Consider the following 16,838-nt stretch of genomic DNA (forward strand, 5'->3'; position numbering starts at 1 on the left):
TTGGAGAACCTCCAAAAGGAACACAAGATTACCACTTGCTCTGCCCTCCTAAAGTGCTATTCTTACTTCTGTGAGGAGTGTGTTTTCTCACACCAAAGTTCTGATGTCCTTAGAACAAGATTAGAGCTTTATTCCTGCACTTATTATAGGGGAAAAAAAGTCAATAACAAAGCAAGGAAACTACTGCTGCCCTGAGATGTGCTGGAGACAGAACTCAAACTGGAGAGAGGAGGCTGGATGCACCCTGGTTTCACTCCCTTGCATTACCAACCAGCACAGCTCAGAGACACACAGGAGATGAGAAACACTACTGATGCCAATCATTAGCATCCTTCAGAAAGGAGGGTGGAAGGCTCAGGGAATACAACAGTGGGAATTACACAGTGCCCTTTACTCTGAAGCAAAGCCATACATTCACCCTCTGCCAGTGTCTGCCTTGAAGATCCACACATCTTTAACCATCAGTGTGGTCATATGTGAAAAGCAGCATTTGTTGAAACAGAAATCAAGAGACAAAGAAATATCTGATGGCTTTTTTCCCCTTAAAGTTTTCCTCACTGCATTGACTAAGAAGACCAAAGGAAAATTTGATCCTGGTAACAGCATCTGCTCATCCCTGCTGGGAAAGTCTAAAGCAGGAAAAACACCAAGAAAAATGTAAGGAAAAAACACCCACAGGCTGGAAAGGGGAACAGGGAACTCCAGGAAGGCAGCCCAAGTTAACCAGTGTGCAGTATCTCCCAGTGCTCCCAGGAAGGCCAGGACCACAGGTGAACAACATCTCTTGAAGCAATTAGCTGCAGGTGAATGGAGTCACAGCTCTATTGCAGATCCTCAGAGGAGATTCTCCAGCTGGTGTTGCTTGGCATTTCAACACCTTGACTAGACTAGCATATGGGTGTTGTCTACACTATAAAAAGAGTTGCTCAAAGAAGGGCTCATGTTGCAAAAGAGATTTAGCTCTTCTGAAAGCCACCAAATAAATTTAAAGTGTAAAAAATTAAGCACCTCTCCTTTATGCACATCTCCAGGCCTGGAAAAAACCATCCACAGAGACCAGCTACAGAGAGAGTGTAATACATCCAACCCCTACACAGATCTGCACTATTGGAAAGGACCAAAAGGACCAGAACAGGATTCAGTCCATAAGTAGATAAGATCTAGGTAAAACCATCCTTAATTTAATAACCGATATTTACAAAAAGTCATTTTGATGAGAACAACAAGGAATCATTTGCCTGCTCATGATACTGTACTTTTTATTTCACCTTTTGAAAGCCATGTAATTAGTTGCATTTAGTTTTCTGTATTAGCCATCAAAGCTGATCTCACTTCCATTACATAACTCTTGAACACACACATGATGCACCTAACGCAGCATTTTGTTTCTGCAGAATATCTCATGTACTCGAACAACTCCAACCCCACACATTCCACCTCCCTGGTGCCTGTTAAGGCCACCTTCCTTCAGACCAGAAGAGGAGAACCCTACAGATACACCACGTACCATATAAGCCCTCCTGGATCACACCAAAGCAGATAACACACAGCACCCTCCTACCTCACAGTGGGTCACAAAGAGTTCCAAGCAACTTACTTAGAACCCAAGAAAAAAATCACAGTAAAGGGAACACAGACTGAACCACCACTTGCACTCACCTCCCATGAAGCACCATCTCTACCTGCTCTCCTCCACCACAACCATAATACAGCTCCCAGCTGCCTGCTTTTGTCTCCCTGGGCTTGATGGCTCATGCAGCCCAGCTGGTGGCCCAAAGGACAGCACACCAGGCTGAGCAGGAGAAAGGCTATAGCCAGTGATAGGCAGAAAACTGCAAGGAAATGCTCTTCTCCACATAATTCCTGCTGAAGCCCCCTCATGTATCACACTCCTTCCAGTAGAGGTGGGTTCCTCAGTTGAAACAAAGCAATGTGTTCTCCCTGGAGGAGCTAAAGCACTAACTTTGAGCACAAGCTGTGAGTTCCATTTTGCAGAGCAGGGTGCTGCTGTCAGTACATGGGTGTGCTCCAGGGGAGTGCAGTGTGCCCTGCAGAAGCTCCCAATGGGGGAATGGTGCTGGATGGATCCAGAGGTAAAAAACACTTCTGAAGGGAGGAAGGCAGTATTTAATGTTGGTTAATCCTGAGGAAAACGGGCCATCCCAATCAGCTTTGAGAGGATCCTATGCAAAGAATTTCACCCAGAGGGTGGTAATGCACTGGAACAGGTTGCCCAAGGAGGCTGTGGATGCCCCATCCCTGCAGGCATTCAAGGCCAGGCTGGATGTGGCTCTGGGCAGCCTGGGCTGCTGGCTGGCGACCCTGCACATAGCAGGGGTTTGGAACTAGACAAGCACTGTGCTCCTTTTCAACCCAGGCCATTCTCTGATTCCATGTAAGGGTGGTGGTGGCTGGGCAGAAGCACATACCTTTATCTTTCCTGCTGCATCCCCACTTAAAGCTTATTAAGCCTCGCTAATAAGCACAGGAGAGTCGTGGCGCACACAAAAGCCAGCAGCCTGAGCACACCTCACCACCTCTCCAGGACCGCAGTGACCCGTCCCCTCCTCCAGCACCCACTCCCACCACCCACGGGGCGCTGCCCTGTGGCCACCAGCAGGCAGAGAGCGCGGATTACCTCGGGATTATCACAACCCACGGGATGTGGGATTACAAAATAAACACTGCTCGGCCGAAGGAAGCAGCGCACAGCGTTCCGCCCTGACTTTGCAGCGGTTCGGGGCTGAGCTCGAGGGGAGCCACCGTGCCCACCCTGCAACCCCGCAATGACGGAGCAGAACCGCCGCTCCCAGCACGGCCCGCAACGCGTGCAACACTTTGCAACGTTATTGCAGACTCCCCTCTCCGTCACCGCTCGTTATTATCATCATCTTCTTTAAAATTCTATTTTGCAAACCTTCGTGGAACAGACGCCCTCTCCTTGCTCCGCTTGGAGCTGCAGTAGAATGAGGGGTTGGCGGGGGTGGGGTGGGTAAGAGGGAGGAGAGGAGGAGAAGGAAAAAAAACACTTTTGGTTGAGGTTTTCTGTTACTATCACTGTAGCGTTATTTAGCCAATCTCCGAACTGTGACGTGAGGAAGGCAGGAATCATGGCTCGCTCATAATATTTAACACACCCACTGGAAATCTGGAGCTGCAGAGCTACCCTCCACCCGTCTCCAGAACCCAGTGTGGCTGAAAGAGTTTTCACTCTGCACCTGCCATGCAGCTCTCCCCCCTCTCCCCCCCTCCCCCCCTCCCTTCCTCTCTTCTCTTCTCTAAAGGCAGATCTGTAGGACCCAGCAGAGATCAAAGACGGGACCTCTTTGCTATATAGAACCGCTAACCGAATTCTATTAGTTTCTTTCCCTAATCCTTCCCCTCCCCCCCCCCCCCCTCGTTTCTTTCTTTCCCTGTGCCATATTTAACCTTTATGTTGCAGTTGTGCCATCCGACAGTTTTGCAGCCAAAAAAAACCCAACCCACGCCAAGGCAAGCCCAGTTCGGATACAGGCAGCCACACCGGCTGGATCTCAGCTGAGCGCTCATCTCTCCCGAGCGGCGGACAAAGCGATGGATGAAGGAACTGGAACCGCTCGGAGAAAATGATTTTGCAGCCAATGTTCTTAAGCAGTCTCACAGAAGAGAAGGGAGCGAGCGGAGAGCGCTTCTGCTGCATCACTGGCACATTGAAAAGGAAGGAGTCAGCGTTTCCTGCACTGCCAAACGTTATGGATGTTTTTTTTTCCTTCTGTCGCTGCCGTACAGGTTTCTTCTTAATATTCTTTCTCCCTCTCCTCCTCCCGTCATTTTTTGAACGATTATGATTTAATCGCAGCCAACGCCAGACGCCTTTCTTCTCCAGAACCAGCTCTCCTTATTTGTTGTGATCCCCGTAATAAAAAAGCGAGAGAAACCGCGAACAGATGGCTCTAGATATCGCAGTGCCGCTGCCTTTGTTTTCCTACCGATTTTAAAGGCTCCTTTTTCGATTATTATTATTTTTTTTTTCCCCGATTCCTTCCCCCCCTCCCCCCCCGCCCTCCCCCCTCCCAAGTTCTTGATGATACTGAGAAATGAGGACCTATCGCTTTTAGCCTCTTTCTGTCGCGGCGCCTATGGAGATAACTTTATTGACTTGATCGCTCGCTGCTCGACCCGCCAGGAGAGCGCCGGAGCCCCGGGGGGGGCGGAAGACCCGCTCCCGCTGCCGGCCGACCCCGCCGCCTCCCCTCCCTCCCTCCCCCGCTAATTCATCAGCCGCTCCCGGCCATGAAAATGCTCCTGGTCCGCAAGTTCCGGGTGCTGATCCTCATGGTGTTCCTCGTCGCCTGCACCATGCACATCATGATCGACCTGCTGCCTCGCCTGGAGCGCCGCGGTGCCGAGGGCCGCCCGGGCTGCTCCTGCCCTCCGCCCGCCGCGCCGCCCCGCGCCGCCCCGCGCTGGCCCAGCAAACACACGCTGCGGATCCTGCAGGACTTCAGCGCCGAGCCGGCCTCCAACCTCTCCTCGCAGTCGCGGGAGGCGGCGGAGCGGGCGGCGGGCGGCGGAGGGGACGCGGCGGCGGCGGCGGCGGCGGGCGGGGACGGGGGGGCGGCGGGGCGGCCTCGGCGGCTCATCGCGCCCGGAGCCCCGCGCCCGCCGCCCCCCGCCCAAGCCGCGCCGTTGGCCGCCCTCTTCCAGCACCCGCTGTACCGCGCCGCCCTGCCCCCGCTGACCGACGGCGACCTCCTCTTCAATGTCAACAGCGACATCAGGTTCAACCCGCGGGCGGCCGAGCAGAGCGAGTGGTGAGGATCGGGGAAGTGGGGGGGGAGGAGGGGGCGCGGGGTCGGGGCGGAACGCGGCGCGGTGCTGCCCTGCTGAGCTGCCTTTTTCCGGGGGTGTTCCCGAAGAATTGGGTGTCACGGCTCGGGGTGAAAGGGAGGGATTCGGGCTTCAGGGGTATGAGAAATGGAGCGGAACCGTCTGCAGACGTCAGCCGTTGTCTTCCTTCCAAATTAGCCCCGAAATACGGGACGTAACGCGGCAGTGTCGGGAGCAGAGGGTCCCCGGGATGCTGCCTGCAGCTGCAGCCAGAGGCAGATGCTAGCAGAGAAACAGTGGGAGGCCAGGCTCAGACACAGCACAACCCCCTTGCCCTGCACCTTCTCATTTGCAGGGGCTGAGCAGTCCGTCCCGCCACCAACAGCCTCACTTTTCTCTAAAGTAAGGTCTAATGTCACAAAGTTCTGTCTTCAGGCTTTGATCGGTGCTCCAGTTTTCATCCTCAATTAATTCCCAGTGTCCTGGCACCTCCGCAGCCCTCCAGCCTTCAGAGTGCTCTATTGCCTCTGCGAATGGTTTGTTGGCTGGTGGGAAACGCTGGGAAATCTCAATGAGTGAGAAATCCAAAGGCTTGTCTAATCCAACAGCACCCTCTTCCAAACACACTGACATTGTAGTGTTTAAACAGCTGCATTGTACCGAGCAAAAGCTCTGTGAAGCTGCAGAGCTTCCAATGGGATCCGAACATTCAGACGGAGAGGACAGATATCTCTGATTTCTACCCCCTGCACATGTCAGTGGTCCAGGCCCTTCTGCTTAACAGAAGCATCTGTGAAGGGAAATAACTGACAAAGTTCTGGTTTCCTTGAGAATAAAAGACCAATGGCAGAACATGGAATGATGGCTAAAAGCATGGGAGGCTTTGGGGTGGGAGAAGTGTGGCTGTGTCACATAGGTGGAGGGCAAAGCTGTCCCTAATGGCCATAATGCAGCTGCTGCTGTGTGTTTTCCCCCCAAGTTCCCCGAGCAAACATGAAATGTAGCATTCACATGTTGTTCTCACAGTCCTTTTCCATATCAGTATGGTGCTGCTAAGGAAGGGGCGACCCACCCCAAGTTTCTCTTTAGCAGCAGGTTCAGCTGAGCTGGTTTCTTCTTATTCTTCCTGATTAAAAGGAAGGAGGGGGAACATTGGGTCCAACAGGTCAGCTTTCTGCTGCACTGACTTCCAGCCCCAGCTCTGTTAAATAAAACTTGAGGACGATGCTTTGCTTTGGGTCCAACTTGTAAGAGATGTTTGCAACATGATGCAGTCTAAACACAACGTAAACCCTGCAGCTCCACATTTCGGCTGTATAAGGGCCTCTGTGAGCTCCTGGTTATGTCACTGTCAGTTTAGCTCCTGTCTTTCATGGGCTTCAAATAAGGCATGAAGAGTGGAGGTGCCAATTTGGCTTCCCCCACCTGCACAGCCCTCCCCAGCCCCATTTCTTGGTGCCTGCTACAATCTGTAACAATATTTCTTTCTCCTCATTTATGGTATTGCTTTTTTTTCCCCCCTTTCCCTTGTCTGTTTTGGTGGTAGGCATAACGAAGAGAACGAAGAGTTTTTGCCAACTGGAGAAACCTCCATAGACTCCTACCCAAACTGGTTAAAATTCCACATTGGCATCAATCGGTACGAGCTGTATTCCAGACATAACCCTGCAATCGAGGCTTTACTACAAGACCTGGTCTCCCAGAAGATCACCAGTGTTGGTATGTTTGGGCACTAATGGTTTTTATGGCTATTTGCTTGTCGTTCAGATCTCTGTTTGAATATTAATAGCTGTTTTGCACAACTTCTCTCTGTGCCTACAATGTTGCTTCCTGACTTCTGTGCTCATTTTCCTTGTTAAACAGAAGGAGATATTGCCAGCTCTGTATCACCTGAATAATTGAAAAGTCTGCCAGGAAGGCATGCCCTCATTCATTTCTGATGTCCTCTGGTTATCAGGTTGAAAGCACCCTATTTAAAGAAAAAAGGAAGAAAAGGCTAATGAAAAAATCACAGCCAAAAGCAGACAGCATCCTGCCTGAGCAAAGCGTCTGCTGCTTGCTGGTCATTATTTAGGGCTGAATCTGGAAGGAGGAGAGCAGCAATGAGCCCTGCAGCCATACAGGGAGAGATGGGCAGGGGGCTCTGAGGGGCTGCATCCCCCTGGTCACAGCTCAGCTCTACTTGTTCCACTTGGAAACCCACGACAGGGATGTGCCCCTGTCAGCCTTTGGCTCCGGTTAAACAAGGTGACAGAGTTTGTTGTTGTTGTTTTATTTTTTCTCTGGGGCTGTTTAATGACAGCGTGTGTCTCTTCGAATTTAGCTGCCGAGCTGCACAGGGAGTGAAAAAAACCCGCAGCCTGAATGAAAGCCCTGCGCTGCTAAACAAGCACAGCCCGTGGGCTGCAGGGTAGAACTGCACAACCACCGGCCTCCAAGAAAATGGAGTGCCTTGTGCTGACCACAGAGTTGCTAAGTCTGTTTCAGGGGCATGAAATAGCAGCTCTGTAAAAGTGCTGATTGCATGGAGCCACCGCGGGATGAGGTCACCAGGTCTTTAACCCTGCAAGGCAAAAATTCCCCTGGCTTCAGCAGGAAATGGTCCCTGCAAGAATAGCACCCATAGGCCTGTGGTGGACATTTCCATCATGTGAATCCCAGCAGCTGCTGAATAGAACTAAGGGAGATCCTTGGTCATCAGTAGTGGGCTGAGCACAGATCAGCCAGGGTGGGGGAAAGGCAGGATGCCCTGGGAGGGCTTCACATTCAGTTATAGAATTGGTAAGGTTGGCAAAGACCACTGAGACCATCAGGTGCAAACATGGATGTGTGCACGACTGGCAGCTCTTCTCTGAGCTCTGTGGGGTGGAAACCTGCTGCAGCAGTGCATGGTGTCCAGCTGCTGCCCTGCAGGTGGGAGGACAGGGTCTGGGGGACAGCTGGGCTCGAGAAAGAGGACAAACACAGGCTTGTTTATTAACAAGCATCAGGTTCTCCATCCCTACAGCTCTGGACTGGGAGAACAGGTGCTATGGCTAAGCTGTGTGTTTTCCCATCTCTGGCTCAGAAATGGCACTGCAGGCAGCAGCACGCTGCCAGTGCTTTTCCCCGTGTGCACATAGCGATTCCTGCAGTAGCAGTGATGTGTGAGCAGGGTCCAAGGCAGCTTTTTTCAGCATTAGCAGTGCTCTGTAAGCACATCCTTTGGGAGAGTAAAAGGTGTTCTGCCCTTCCCTGCCCCCCTGCAGAGCCCTGAGCAGTGAGCAGGTTGTGCCTGGGTCCTTGAAGGGGGGATGCTCAGCCAGACTGCCCTCTGGCTCAGCTGCTGAGGTTCACACAAAACACATCAGCCCCAGCCATGGTTTGGACTGCGTGGCTGCTCTGTGTCCCTTCTACAGAGCAGTGAGATGGTTAAGGTTGATGTAGGGATGCTCAAGAAGGGAGATGGGAAGGAGAAATAATAGGTTACTCTTTGCTCAGTTTGAGCTTCTGGGCATATTGCTTAACCTCTCTATGCTTCAGTTAACCTAGCAGCAGCACTGTTACAATGAAAAATAGGAGTGAAATCCTGACAGCAGTGACGTAAGTGGAAGTTTTGTCATTGGCTTCCCTGAGGCCATGATTTCACCAATGCATCGTATAGATGTGTCATGAGGTTTTCATTAATTATGGTTTTGATAGAGCTTTGAGATCAATGTGGAGGAAAGGCCAGAGCCTGCAGAGGAGGTCTGATGATTAACAGCCGTTTCCTATGGGACTGTCTCTTTGCTAATGTTTGAATAAGTCAGGGCCTCTTATGCCCCAACATGAAAGCACAGAACTGTGCTTTCTATCAACGATTCAGTATTATTTCCATAAGCTGAAATATGAAGTACATTTAATAGAGGTATCAGTCACTGTGGGAACTGGGCAGCAATCCCAGCATAACATGGAGCAGGGAGGTAGAAGGAGACTTCTGCCCGGGTCAAGAAGCCAGATAGGAATGTAGCTGGGAGCTTCCACAGCCTCTGTGGGGCTTCAGGGGCTCTCGGTCGGATTGCAAAGCAAGAAGAGCATCTTGCTAATATGCTTCTTTTAATCCATCTTTTATTTCCCTTTGCAAATTCTTCGGATGTTTAAAAATATGTTTTAAAATAACATCTGCCATTTTTCAGCTTTGCTGCAGAGCCACAGCAGGGATTCAAAAACATGTAAGCTGATTAATAAAGAGTCATATATTTGACCAAAGGACATTTATAGGACTTTTACAGTCTTTTGAATTTTCCTGCAGATTTTCCAATTGGACTGAGTTTTTCTTTATCCTCTTTGCTCTCTGTTCATTTTTTCTTTAAGGCAGCAGCAAAGATTCTAGGTTAGAAGTAAAAATAAATGGGCCTCTTCGTGGCATCCAATCTTCAGGCTCCTTTTTGTAAGCAGGACAATTAAATACGCAGGCTTACATGCATTAGATGAAATGGGATATTGCTCTATCCAGTCTTTTCCCAGCGTTCAGATTTGCTGTGGCTCTAATAGAATTAGGTGATTTGCCATGTGGGTTTTTGATACCTTCAGTAATTAGATCCAAACTGCAGCTAAACAGCTTTCTTCACCACTACGCACTTTCCCTGCTCCCTTTGCATTATTTATGGAGGAGAGTGGTGACCGGGTTGATCCTTCCCCATCTATCAGCACTGCTCACACGGCCCCGTAATGTGCAGCGTTGTTTTAAAATGAAAACGGTGACAGAAGCAATTCCCAAGAGCAGGGAGCACCAAGGTGACATTTTCTTGATGTTAAAGTTTAAACGGAACAAAAGCAGGGATGGGAAGGAGCGTCACATTCAGCTCCCACAGTGACACCTAGAGCTGGCCTTGAAAAGGACAAGGTTACTCAGAGCTTTGAAGCTGAGGATGTGTTCTGTGCCCTGCATCAATAGACGGAGCTCCTATTCATTCTGAGCAGCATAAAGGGATGGCTCTTAATTTGATTTAATTCAGTGAAAATTTCCCCCTGCCATAAATAGGAGCCTGGAGAGAATTGTTTTCCATTGGGCACCGACTCCCAGTTTGCAGAGGAAGCACACGCACAGGCAACTGCACGCTTCCTTTGCCTTTCAGAACTGTTTATTGCATGCATCAATAACCATGGTTGGCTGTTTTCTTGTGTATTTACAAAACGTCTGTGCATAATTGCACAGTGCTGTCAGCAGTTTAACAACAAATACGGCACGGTGCATTGTAGATCTTCATCTCTCACGTGTTCCTGTCCCTGTGCTGAGGGACTGTGGTTGAGCAGAACATGGTGATCGATGGGTTGAGTGAGTTGGGTTTGAGGTTTTGATTCTTCTTTAGTTGTCTGGCTGGAAAGATTTGGAAATATACCTGACTGAGTTCATTTCTGAACCTGCAGTGCCTTTGGTTTGTACAGGCAGTAATTAGGAAGTTACCGCATGAGATTACTCATGCAGTGAAGGAATGCTGCAGTTAGGCAAGGTAGACTCTGCTTCAACTTAGGAGAAAATAAAGAGAGAGGTAGACAATAAATACTAAACTTAAATTCTGGTGCTGAAGGGAATTATAAAAATCTCATCAAAGGAAAGGAAAAAGTGCTGCTGAAAATGTAATGCAATGTAGCACCATTGATTTACTGTATAAGGAAACAGTGAATCAGCCAAGAGTCAACAGATTGATTAAATGTACAATTCCAGATGAAAAGAGAGGACTTAAAGCGTACAACAAAGCCGCTGAATGGTCTCACAGATCTCTTGCCTATCAGAATTCTTTACTATCTTGACTAAAGCAAGAAAGGTCATTAAAAACAAGTTAGCAGGATTGGCTGAGCCAGAACAAATTAAGAGATGATGATGGTTTGAACTTGATTTGAAATCTATTCTTTACAGCTTGTCTGGGGCCATGTCTTTAGCCCAGGGCAGAGTATTGCTTGTTAAAGCCAGTCGTAGAGTCATAGAGTCACAGAATGGTTTGGGTTGGAAGGGACCTTTAAGATCGTCTTGTTTCAGCCCCCTGCTATAGGCAGGTACACCTCCCACTGGATCAGTCAACACTCTCATGCTAGATTTAAGCTTGACCTATACAATAGGATCTGAATGGATCTGGACATCTATTTCAGCTGTTTGCACATCCCAGGCTTTGACTGGATCTTGTTGCTCAGGCATTAGCTTTGCATAAATAACCAAAACAAAGTGTTCAAAGGTCCTTTTGGAACTCTCACTTTCTATCAGAAGACTATATATGCAAGACTTATGCAGCAAATCCAAGCTGGAAAGGCAGATAAATTCCAAGTCCTTTTGGGTGAAATCACAATGGGCACCACTGGATCTCTACTGAGTCTGTACTAGATGATTTAGAAGAGGGAGATAGAAACCACATAGCATACAGGTATAAAAACAGGCTTGAAAGATAATGGGTAGTGCATCTTTTATACTGATGGTATCTGTAGATTTGGAGGGGTATTCACTGGGACATCTTGTATTGATGAGAAGAAGAGAATTGATTTCAGGAAAAGAAGGAGGGGACAGGATGGAAGAAGTAGCAGACCCAATGTGAGGCTATGTCAGAAAACTCTGAAGGCATTTTTAGAGGCATGATTCAAAAGTCCATCAGAGAAAACAGAAAGAATCTGTCTGATTTTACTGGTCTTTGGTTCCTAATCCCTCGGACCCTCCAGGAGAAGGATATCTCAGGGGATTTTCTGCAAAGCCTCCTGAAGTTAGGAAGGTTTCTAATTGCACCCAAAAGATCTTTCCCTGGGTTTAGAGGAAAGTTTAATGCTGCATTCCCTTTCTTTCTACTTTGGGGGAAAAGAAAGCTTTTGAATTGCCTGGAGGTAAAATAGCAATGATTCTATTGGGATTTGGTTTGAACACTGTGCCGGTATGTCCAGGTGCTGTAGAAGAGGGAATTTGAGGTATTCCTTTTCCAGAGCTGCTCTTGTTCTTACAGTATCTTCAGAAACCTTAAAACCAAACAAAGATGAAATCAGAGTTTGACTAGAGGCTCCCTTTAGAATCAGAACAGCATGACATTGTGAGACCTCTTAAAAATTATATAAGCTCGCTGATCATAGACAAGACAGATTGTGATGGCGTAGCATCTTCCAGTTCCTTGTAAAATGGTGTATTCTGCTCCAGGGAGTTATAAATCCTTCAGAATTGTTCTTATGGGCAGTAAGTGACAGCGCAAGGACGTCTGCAGGTAAGCCAACAGTGTTTGTCCAGGAGAAGTTCCTGGAAGGGGACGTGGCTATTGCTGTTTGCCTGGGGTGACCAAAGGGATGTATTTAAGTGAGGTTTGATCAGGAAAAAAATACAGCTCAGAAAAGGGGAGGGAAGCCAGTACTCTACAGTAGCAGTAATGGTCAAGGAATGTAATCGAGCCTGGAAGTTCTAGTGAGTCACCTCCAGTGAGACCTGCTCTTCTCCAATTGCCACCCTCATGATTTGGGCACCTTCCTCAGGCTCTGCTCCCCATTCTATTTAATTTAAAGTTGCATTAAGGATATTATTGAGTTCAGCAGGATAGTCTGGGCTCAGCACCATGTGTTTCCTTCTCTTTAAGGACGGAACATTAGTTGCTGGACTTGCTGCGTATCTTTAAATCTCCTCTGGCCTGTCCAGTGACTAGATGAAGTGGGAATGTCTGGGAGCCTGGAGAACGTGGAGGGAAGCCAACATGGAGCTCATATGACGTTGGCCCCAGTGCCGATGGCTGCCAGCATACTTAGTTACAAGGCTCCATGCAACGCTGTTCCCATCAACGTCACCCTCTGTTTTGGAAGGGCCCGAAGTTTTCTCCTGGCAGCAGCAGTGGGACAGCATCCCAGCCAAACTTCTGTTGGGTTGAGGCTACTATTGCAGCCAATTAAGACAATACAATAAGATGGATCTAAAAAGGCCGAGAGATGCTTTTGTCTTACTTCAGCTCAATTCTTTCTGACAGGAAACCAAGCCTCTGTGTCTCATGGAAGAATTATGCTGAATTGTTAATCTTCTTCATACATTCCCCTTCTCAGTGATGACATACTCTCTGTTGAGTTCAGCTGCTAACAAAATCATTATCTGTCGAGTGGCTTCAATTTGCTGAGAAACCAGTCAGCTTAATGCATCTGATGCTTTGTGCTTAGAAATAGGCATGCTGGAACATCCTTTTTTCTTCTTTGCATTTCTGTGGTTTCCTAAAGCCTTGGCTTCCCAGCTGTACCTCAAAATAGGCTCTGTCCTTCCCACTTCTCTGATGAGCTTACAGGATATTTGCTATATTTTGGACTTATATGGCTCAGGGAGGAGAAGGAGCCAGGGTCTAAGCCCTGAGCTATTCATAATTCAACCAAAAAGCATACATTATGTAAATTTTAAAGAAAAACCGTGCAGTCTTCATTTGTTGTGATCAGTTTGCAAGCAGCTGTATTGAGATTGGTGAGCTGGGGAGGATTATACCTGACAGAAGGGACAAAGTTCTGCCCTTTGGGCTCAAGACACATTACTGACCTAACTGAAGACATCCCACATGAATAGGGTTGCGATTACAGGTTGTGCCTTAAAAAGGCAGGCAGACTCTGCTCGTTTGGCAGCAGCTGGGCAGGGATGTTCGTGGAACGGCAGTGGGTCTGTGTGGATCTTTGTAGGCATGAGGCAAGGGCAGCTCCAGCTGCCTGCCTGCTGTCCAAACCAAGCAGAAACGTTTCCAGAGTGCATGGCTGGGCTGTGATGTTCCTGGGGCAGCACCTGTCTGCTTTGGGATGGATGTTTGCTGTTCTTCATTGCCTCCGGGCTCTGGGCTTGGTAGAAAAAAAATGCCTATATCCTTCCCTCGGGTGCAGATCAACTGACGTGCTCTGCACAAGAGAGACAGTTTGGTACATGCAAATCACATACTTCTGCTTTACCTGTTCAGTGCAAGTTATTTAATGCCCTTTAATTACTAATTATTTATTTGTTCCCTTGGGATCAACTCATAATGCAAGAGAAGGCAGGGGTCAGCAAAACAGCAAGGCAGAAGGGATTTTGTTCTAAGGCAAGTGTAATCACACTGACCAGATTTACACAGCATTCTGTTGCAAAAACATGGATTACATGGGCTGAAAGAGAGCTGTCAACCTACCAGTAATATGGCACGGAGAGGAGTAATTAAAAAGGCTGTACAGCTAGTGGCATTGCTTAGAGAAAGAGAAGGTACGGATTATATAGGTTGAATAAGGGTGGCTCAATGCCAAAACTGACAGAGGGAGGCAACTTGACTTTCATATCATTCTCCAGTCGATACAGGTTTTTTCAGAACAGCAAAGAAAGGGATTGATGATGTGATCGTTTGTGGGAAGCGTTTTGAAAGGACTGACTCATCCCCACAGATAGGGCTGTCATGGCTCTCCCAAACAAGAAGTGAGTTAAAGAGTTAGGGTATGGGTCATTTCATTTATTCAGAGCAGTTTTGATTGAGACGGTGAAAAAGCATCTGGTTTGCCAAAGTATATATTTACCTTTTCCAGTAACCTCATCATCAAGTAGCATGCATTTTAGGAACTCTTACATTAAAATAAAAAGGGCTCTGACTTTAAAAACACTGTAATCTGGCTGTTAACTTGATATTGTTCAAATTATGCAGGTTGGTATGAATGAATGTCAGTCTTAAATTCCCATTAGTTCCCAGCTGGGATGTGAATTCAGTGTCTGAGCAGTCGGCCCCAGGTGCATGGGATGGACTGCAGCCCCTGCCACCCCACATCCCGCTGCCCTCCCCACACAGCCAAAGGCTCTCTACACACCTCTGCTGTCCTCCACAACCACCATGGGGTCCCCTGAAAGCTAGTAGGTGGTTTGGGTTAAATCTCCATTGTGCAGAGAGGAGATGGATTTACATACCGCTCAGCAGCAATGATTAAAATCGCAGCAGAGATCAGAGGCTGCTCTAGTATCTGCTCATACTTTTAATTAAGGAGATGTCTGCTGTGCACTGGACTGTAATCCCAGCTACAGCTGGATTTGAAACCATTCTATCTGCCTTCCCAGTGTGTACCTCTTGTTAGCAGGAAGTCCCAAAGTAGTTGAAGATGGAGAAAGCAGGACTTCAGTGAGCTGTTCCTATATCTGCTCCCCAGTCAGGGTGCTTGTAGGGACCACCATGGATCTACCCATGACCAACCAAAGAGGACAAAGACATGTCAGGGAGTATGATCCAAATTAGTGCTGGCCAGTAGCACAAATATACTCTTCCCTGTTCTCTGCACCCACTGGATAATCTGTTATCCAGTTAGGACTGCCCTGCTTGGTGCTCAGATGCCACAGTGCTGCATGTGGTACAGAGCAAAGATACGTGCTTTCATTTCAAGGAAGCTGAATGTAAGTAGATCCATATGTAGCATTTTAAAGGGGTTTTGCTTTTTCCCACAGCAATGAAGTCAGGAGGCACGCAACTGAAGCTGATCATGACGTTCCAGAATTATGGACAAGCATTGTTCAAACCAATGAAGTAAGTGAAATGATGTCTGGCTGTGTTGTATAGCCTGTTGCCTCTTTCAAAGCCATTAAAAGTTTGCTCTGGTATTGCTCGAGGTTGGTGTGGCTGATTGGCTAGGCTGGATGCTCAATATAGGGCTATAGGGTATAAGGAAACCTTGCTTTGGTTTGCTTTGGAAAACTGGGCTTTGGAAGTTACATTTCAGATGCATTTTAGTCTTCTCAGGAGTGTTATTCACTCTGATCTCTGTAATCTCCCATCATAAATACAGGGTGTTTTCAGCATTTCTTTTGTATGTAAATGTATTCTATAGGCTTGAGCTTTATCTAATGTCATTTCTCCTCTGGAATATGATCATATGTGGGAGATGGCTCAAAACAGTTTTGGGAAGACCTGAATAGTATTTGTCTGATAAATTACAGTTTAATCCACTGGTTGTTTGTATGGAAGAGCTGTGTTAGTCATTTGGCTGTGGCGATGCTGACTGTGAAATGTGTTCATTTGAGAGTGCTGCTGCAAGGTAACGGATCTGGAAACAAGGGGAAGGACTGGGATGAGGCAGTGATGGTTTGCACCTGCATCAGGCTGCCCAGATCCCACCGAGATCAGAGAGGTTATTCATACATAAAAGAGATGTTAAAGAGTTCCAATCCCTGACCTCTGTGTTTGTGTTGTAATAAGGAAGATGACTCTGTGCTTGTTGTAGATGGTTTAGCAAAGACACTGGGTATTGCAAAATGTTTAATGAAGCTACTCAATATCTGTGTCAGGGGTACCACTGGAATAATAAATTCATTTCCTTCTTTTGTTCCCATTGTGGAGAAGATACATTATCTCTAGGATGGCCCATAAAAGAGTAAAGTAACTCAGAATGAGTGGTTTGGAATACATACTGGCATTGTGTTATGGCTCTAGTGGGGAACACAGCTGGTGGGGTAAGATGCTGGCTGGGGCCTGAGATAAATGCCCAGTTTTACTACAGATATTGCTATAGACTGACCTCAGACAAGTGCAGACTTTATTCGATCTTATTTGACTGCCAGAAGGGACAAATAATTGGTTCCTGCTACCTTCGACTCAAGCCTGAGCAGGAGCTCACCTTGTGTGCGTTTATCCTGGGGTTTATGTAGAAATCCATTGAGTGGCACAATTTTTGAGGCACAAAGATACTGTACGAAAGCATTACACCTCCATGTTATTTCTCTTGTTACACACAAATTTCTCCATGTTTCTAGTGGGTCCCTAATTCCTGGGAAGAGTTCAGAGGAAACAGAGATATCAGATCAGAGGGAAAGTGCTTTCAGAGAGCATCTACTCCAACATCTTCCCTTTCCTTCTCTGCCTCTGCTCTGAATCATTAGATCATCAGAGCATCAGTCCATGGGTCGAACCCCTACATCTTCAAGTTTGGTGCATTTAAGCACAATTCCTATTTGTTTCCCATCCTTCATGGCAAACTAAGAACTGGGCACATCTAGGGAGCCTTTAAGAACAAGGAAGAATCATGGTTGTGCAGTTGGATTTTACGTAGCGTGTGATTTGTTTCTTCTCCATTTGCTGAGATGCAGATAATTTCAA

At 47.6% G+C, this 16,838-nt stretch overlaps 1 protein-coding gene across 1 annotated transcript in view; it reads left to right on the forward strand.

The window, feature by feature from the left end:
* Positions 1-3,261: 3,261 nt before the first annotated feature.
* The window catches only part of FAM20C (FAM20C golgi associated secretory pathway kinase), a 53,679-nt gene continuing 40,102 nt past the window's right edge, over positions 3,262-16,838 (forward strand). The window contains exons 1-3 of the mRNA XM_015876924.2: positions 3,262-4,793; positions 6,356-6,528; positions 15,194-15,272. Coding sequence (XP_015732410.1) covers positions 4,273-4,793; positions 6,356-6,528; positions 15,194-15,272 — 773 coding nt within the window. The 5' untranslated portion in view covers positions 3,262-4,272. The remainder of the gene's footprint in view (positions 4,794-6,355; positions 6,529-15,193; positions 15,273-16,838) is intronic.

The sequence above is a fragment of the Coturnix japonica genome, chromosome 14 (genome assembly GCF_001577835.2).
Source record: "Coturnix japonica isolate 7356 chromosome 14, Coturnix japonica 2.1, whole genome shotgun sequence".
NCBI lineage: Eukaryota > Metazoa > Chordata > Aves > Galliformes > Phasianidae > Coturnix > Coturnix japonica.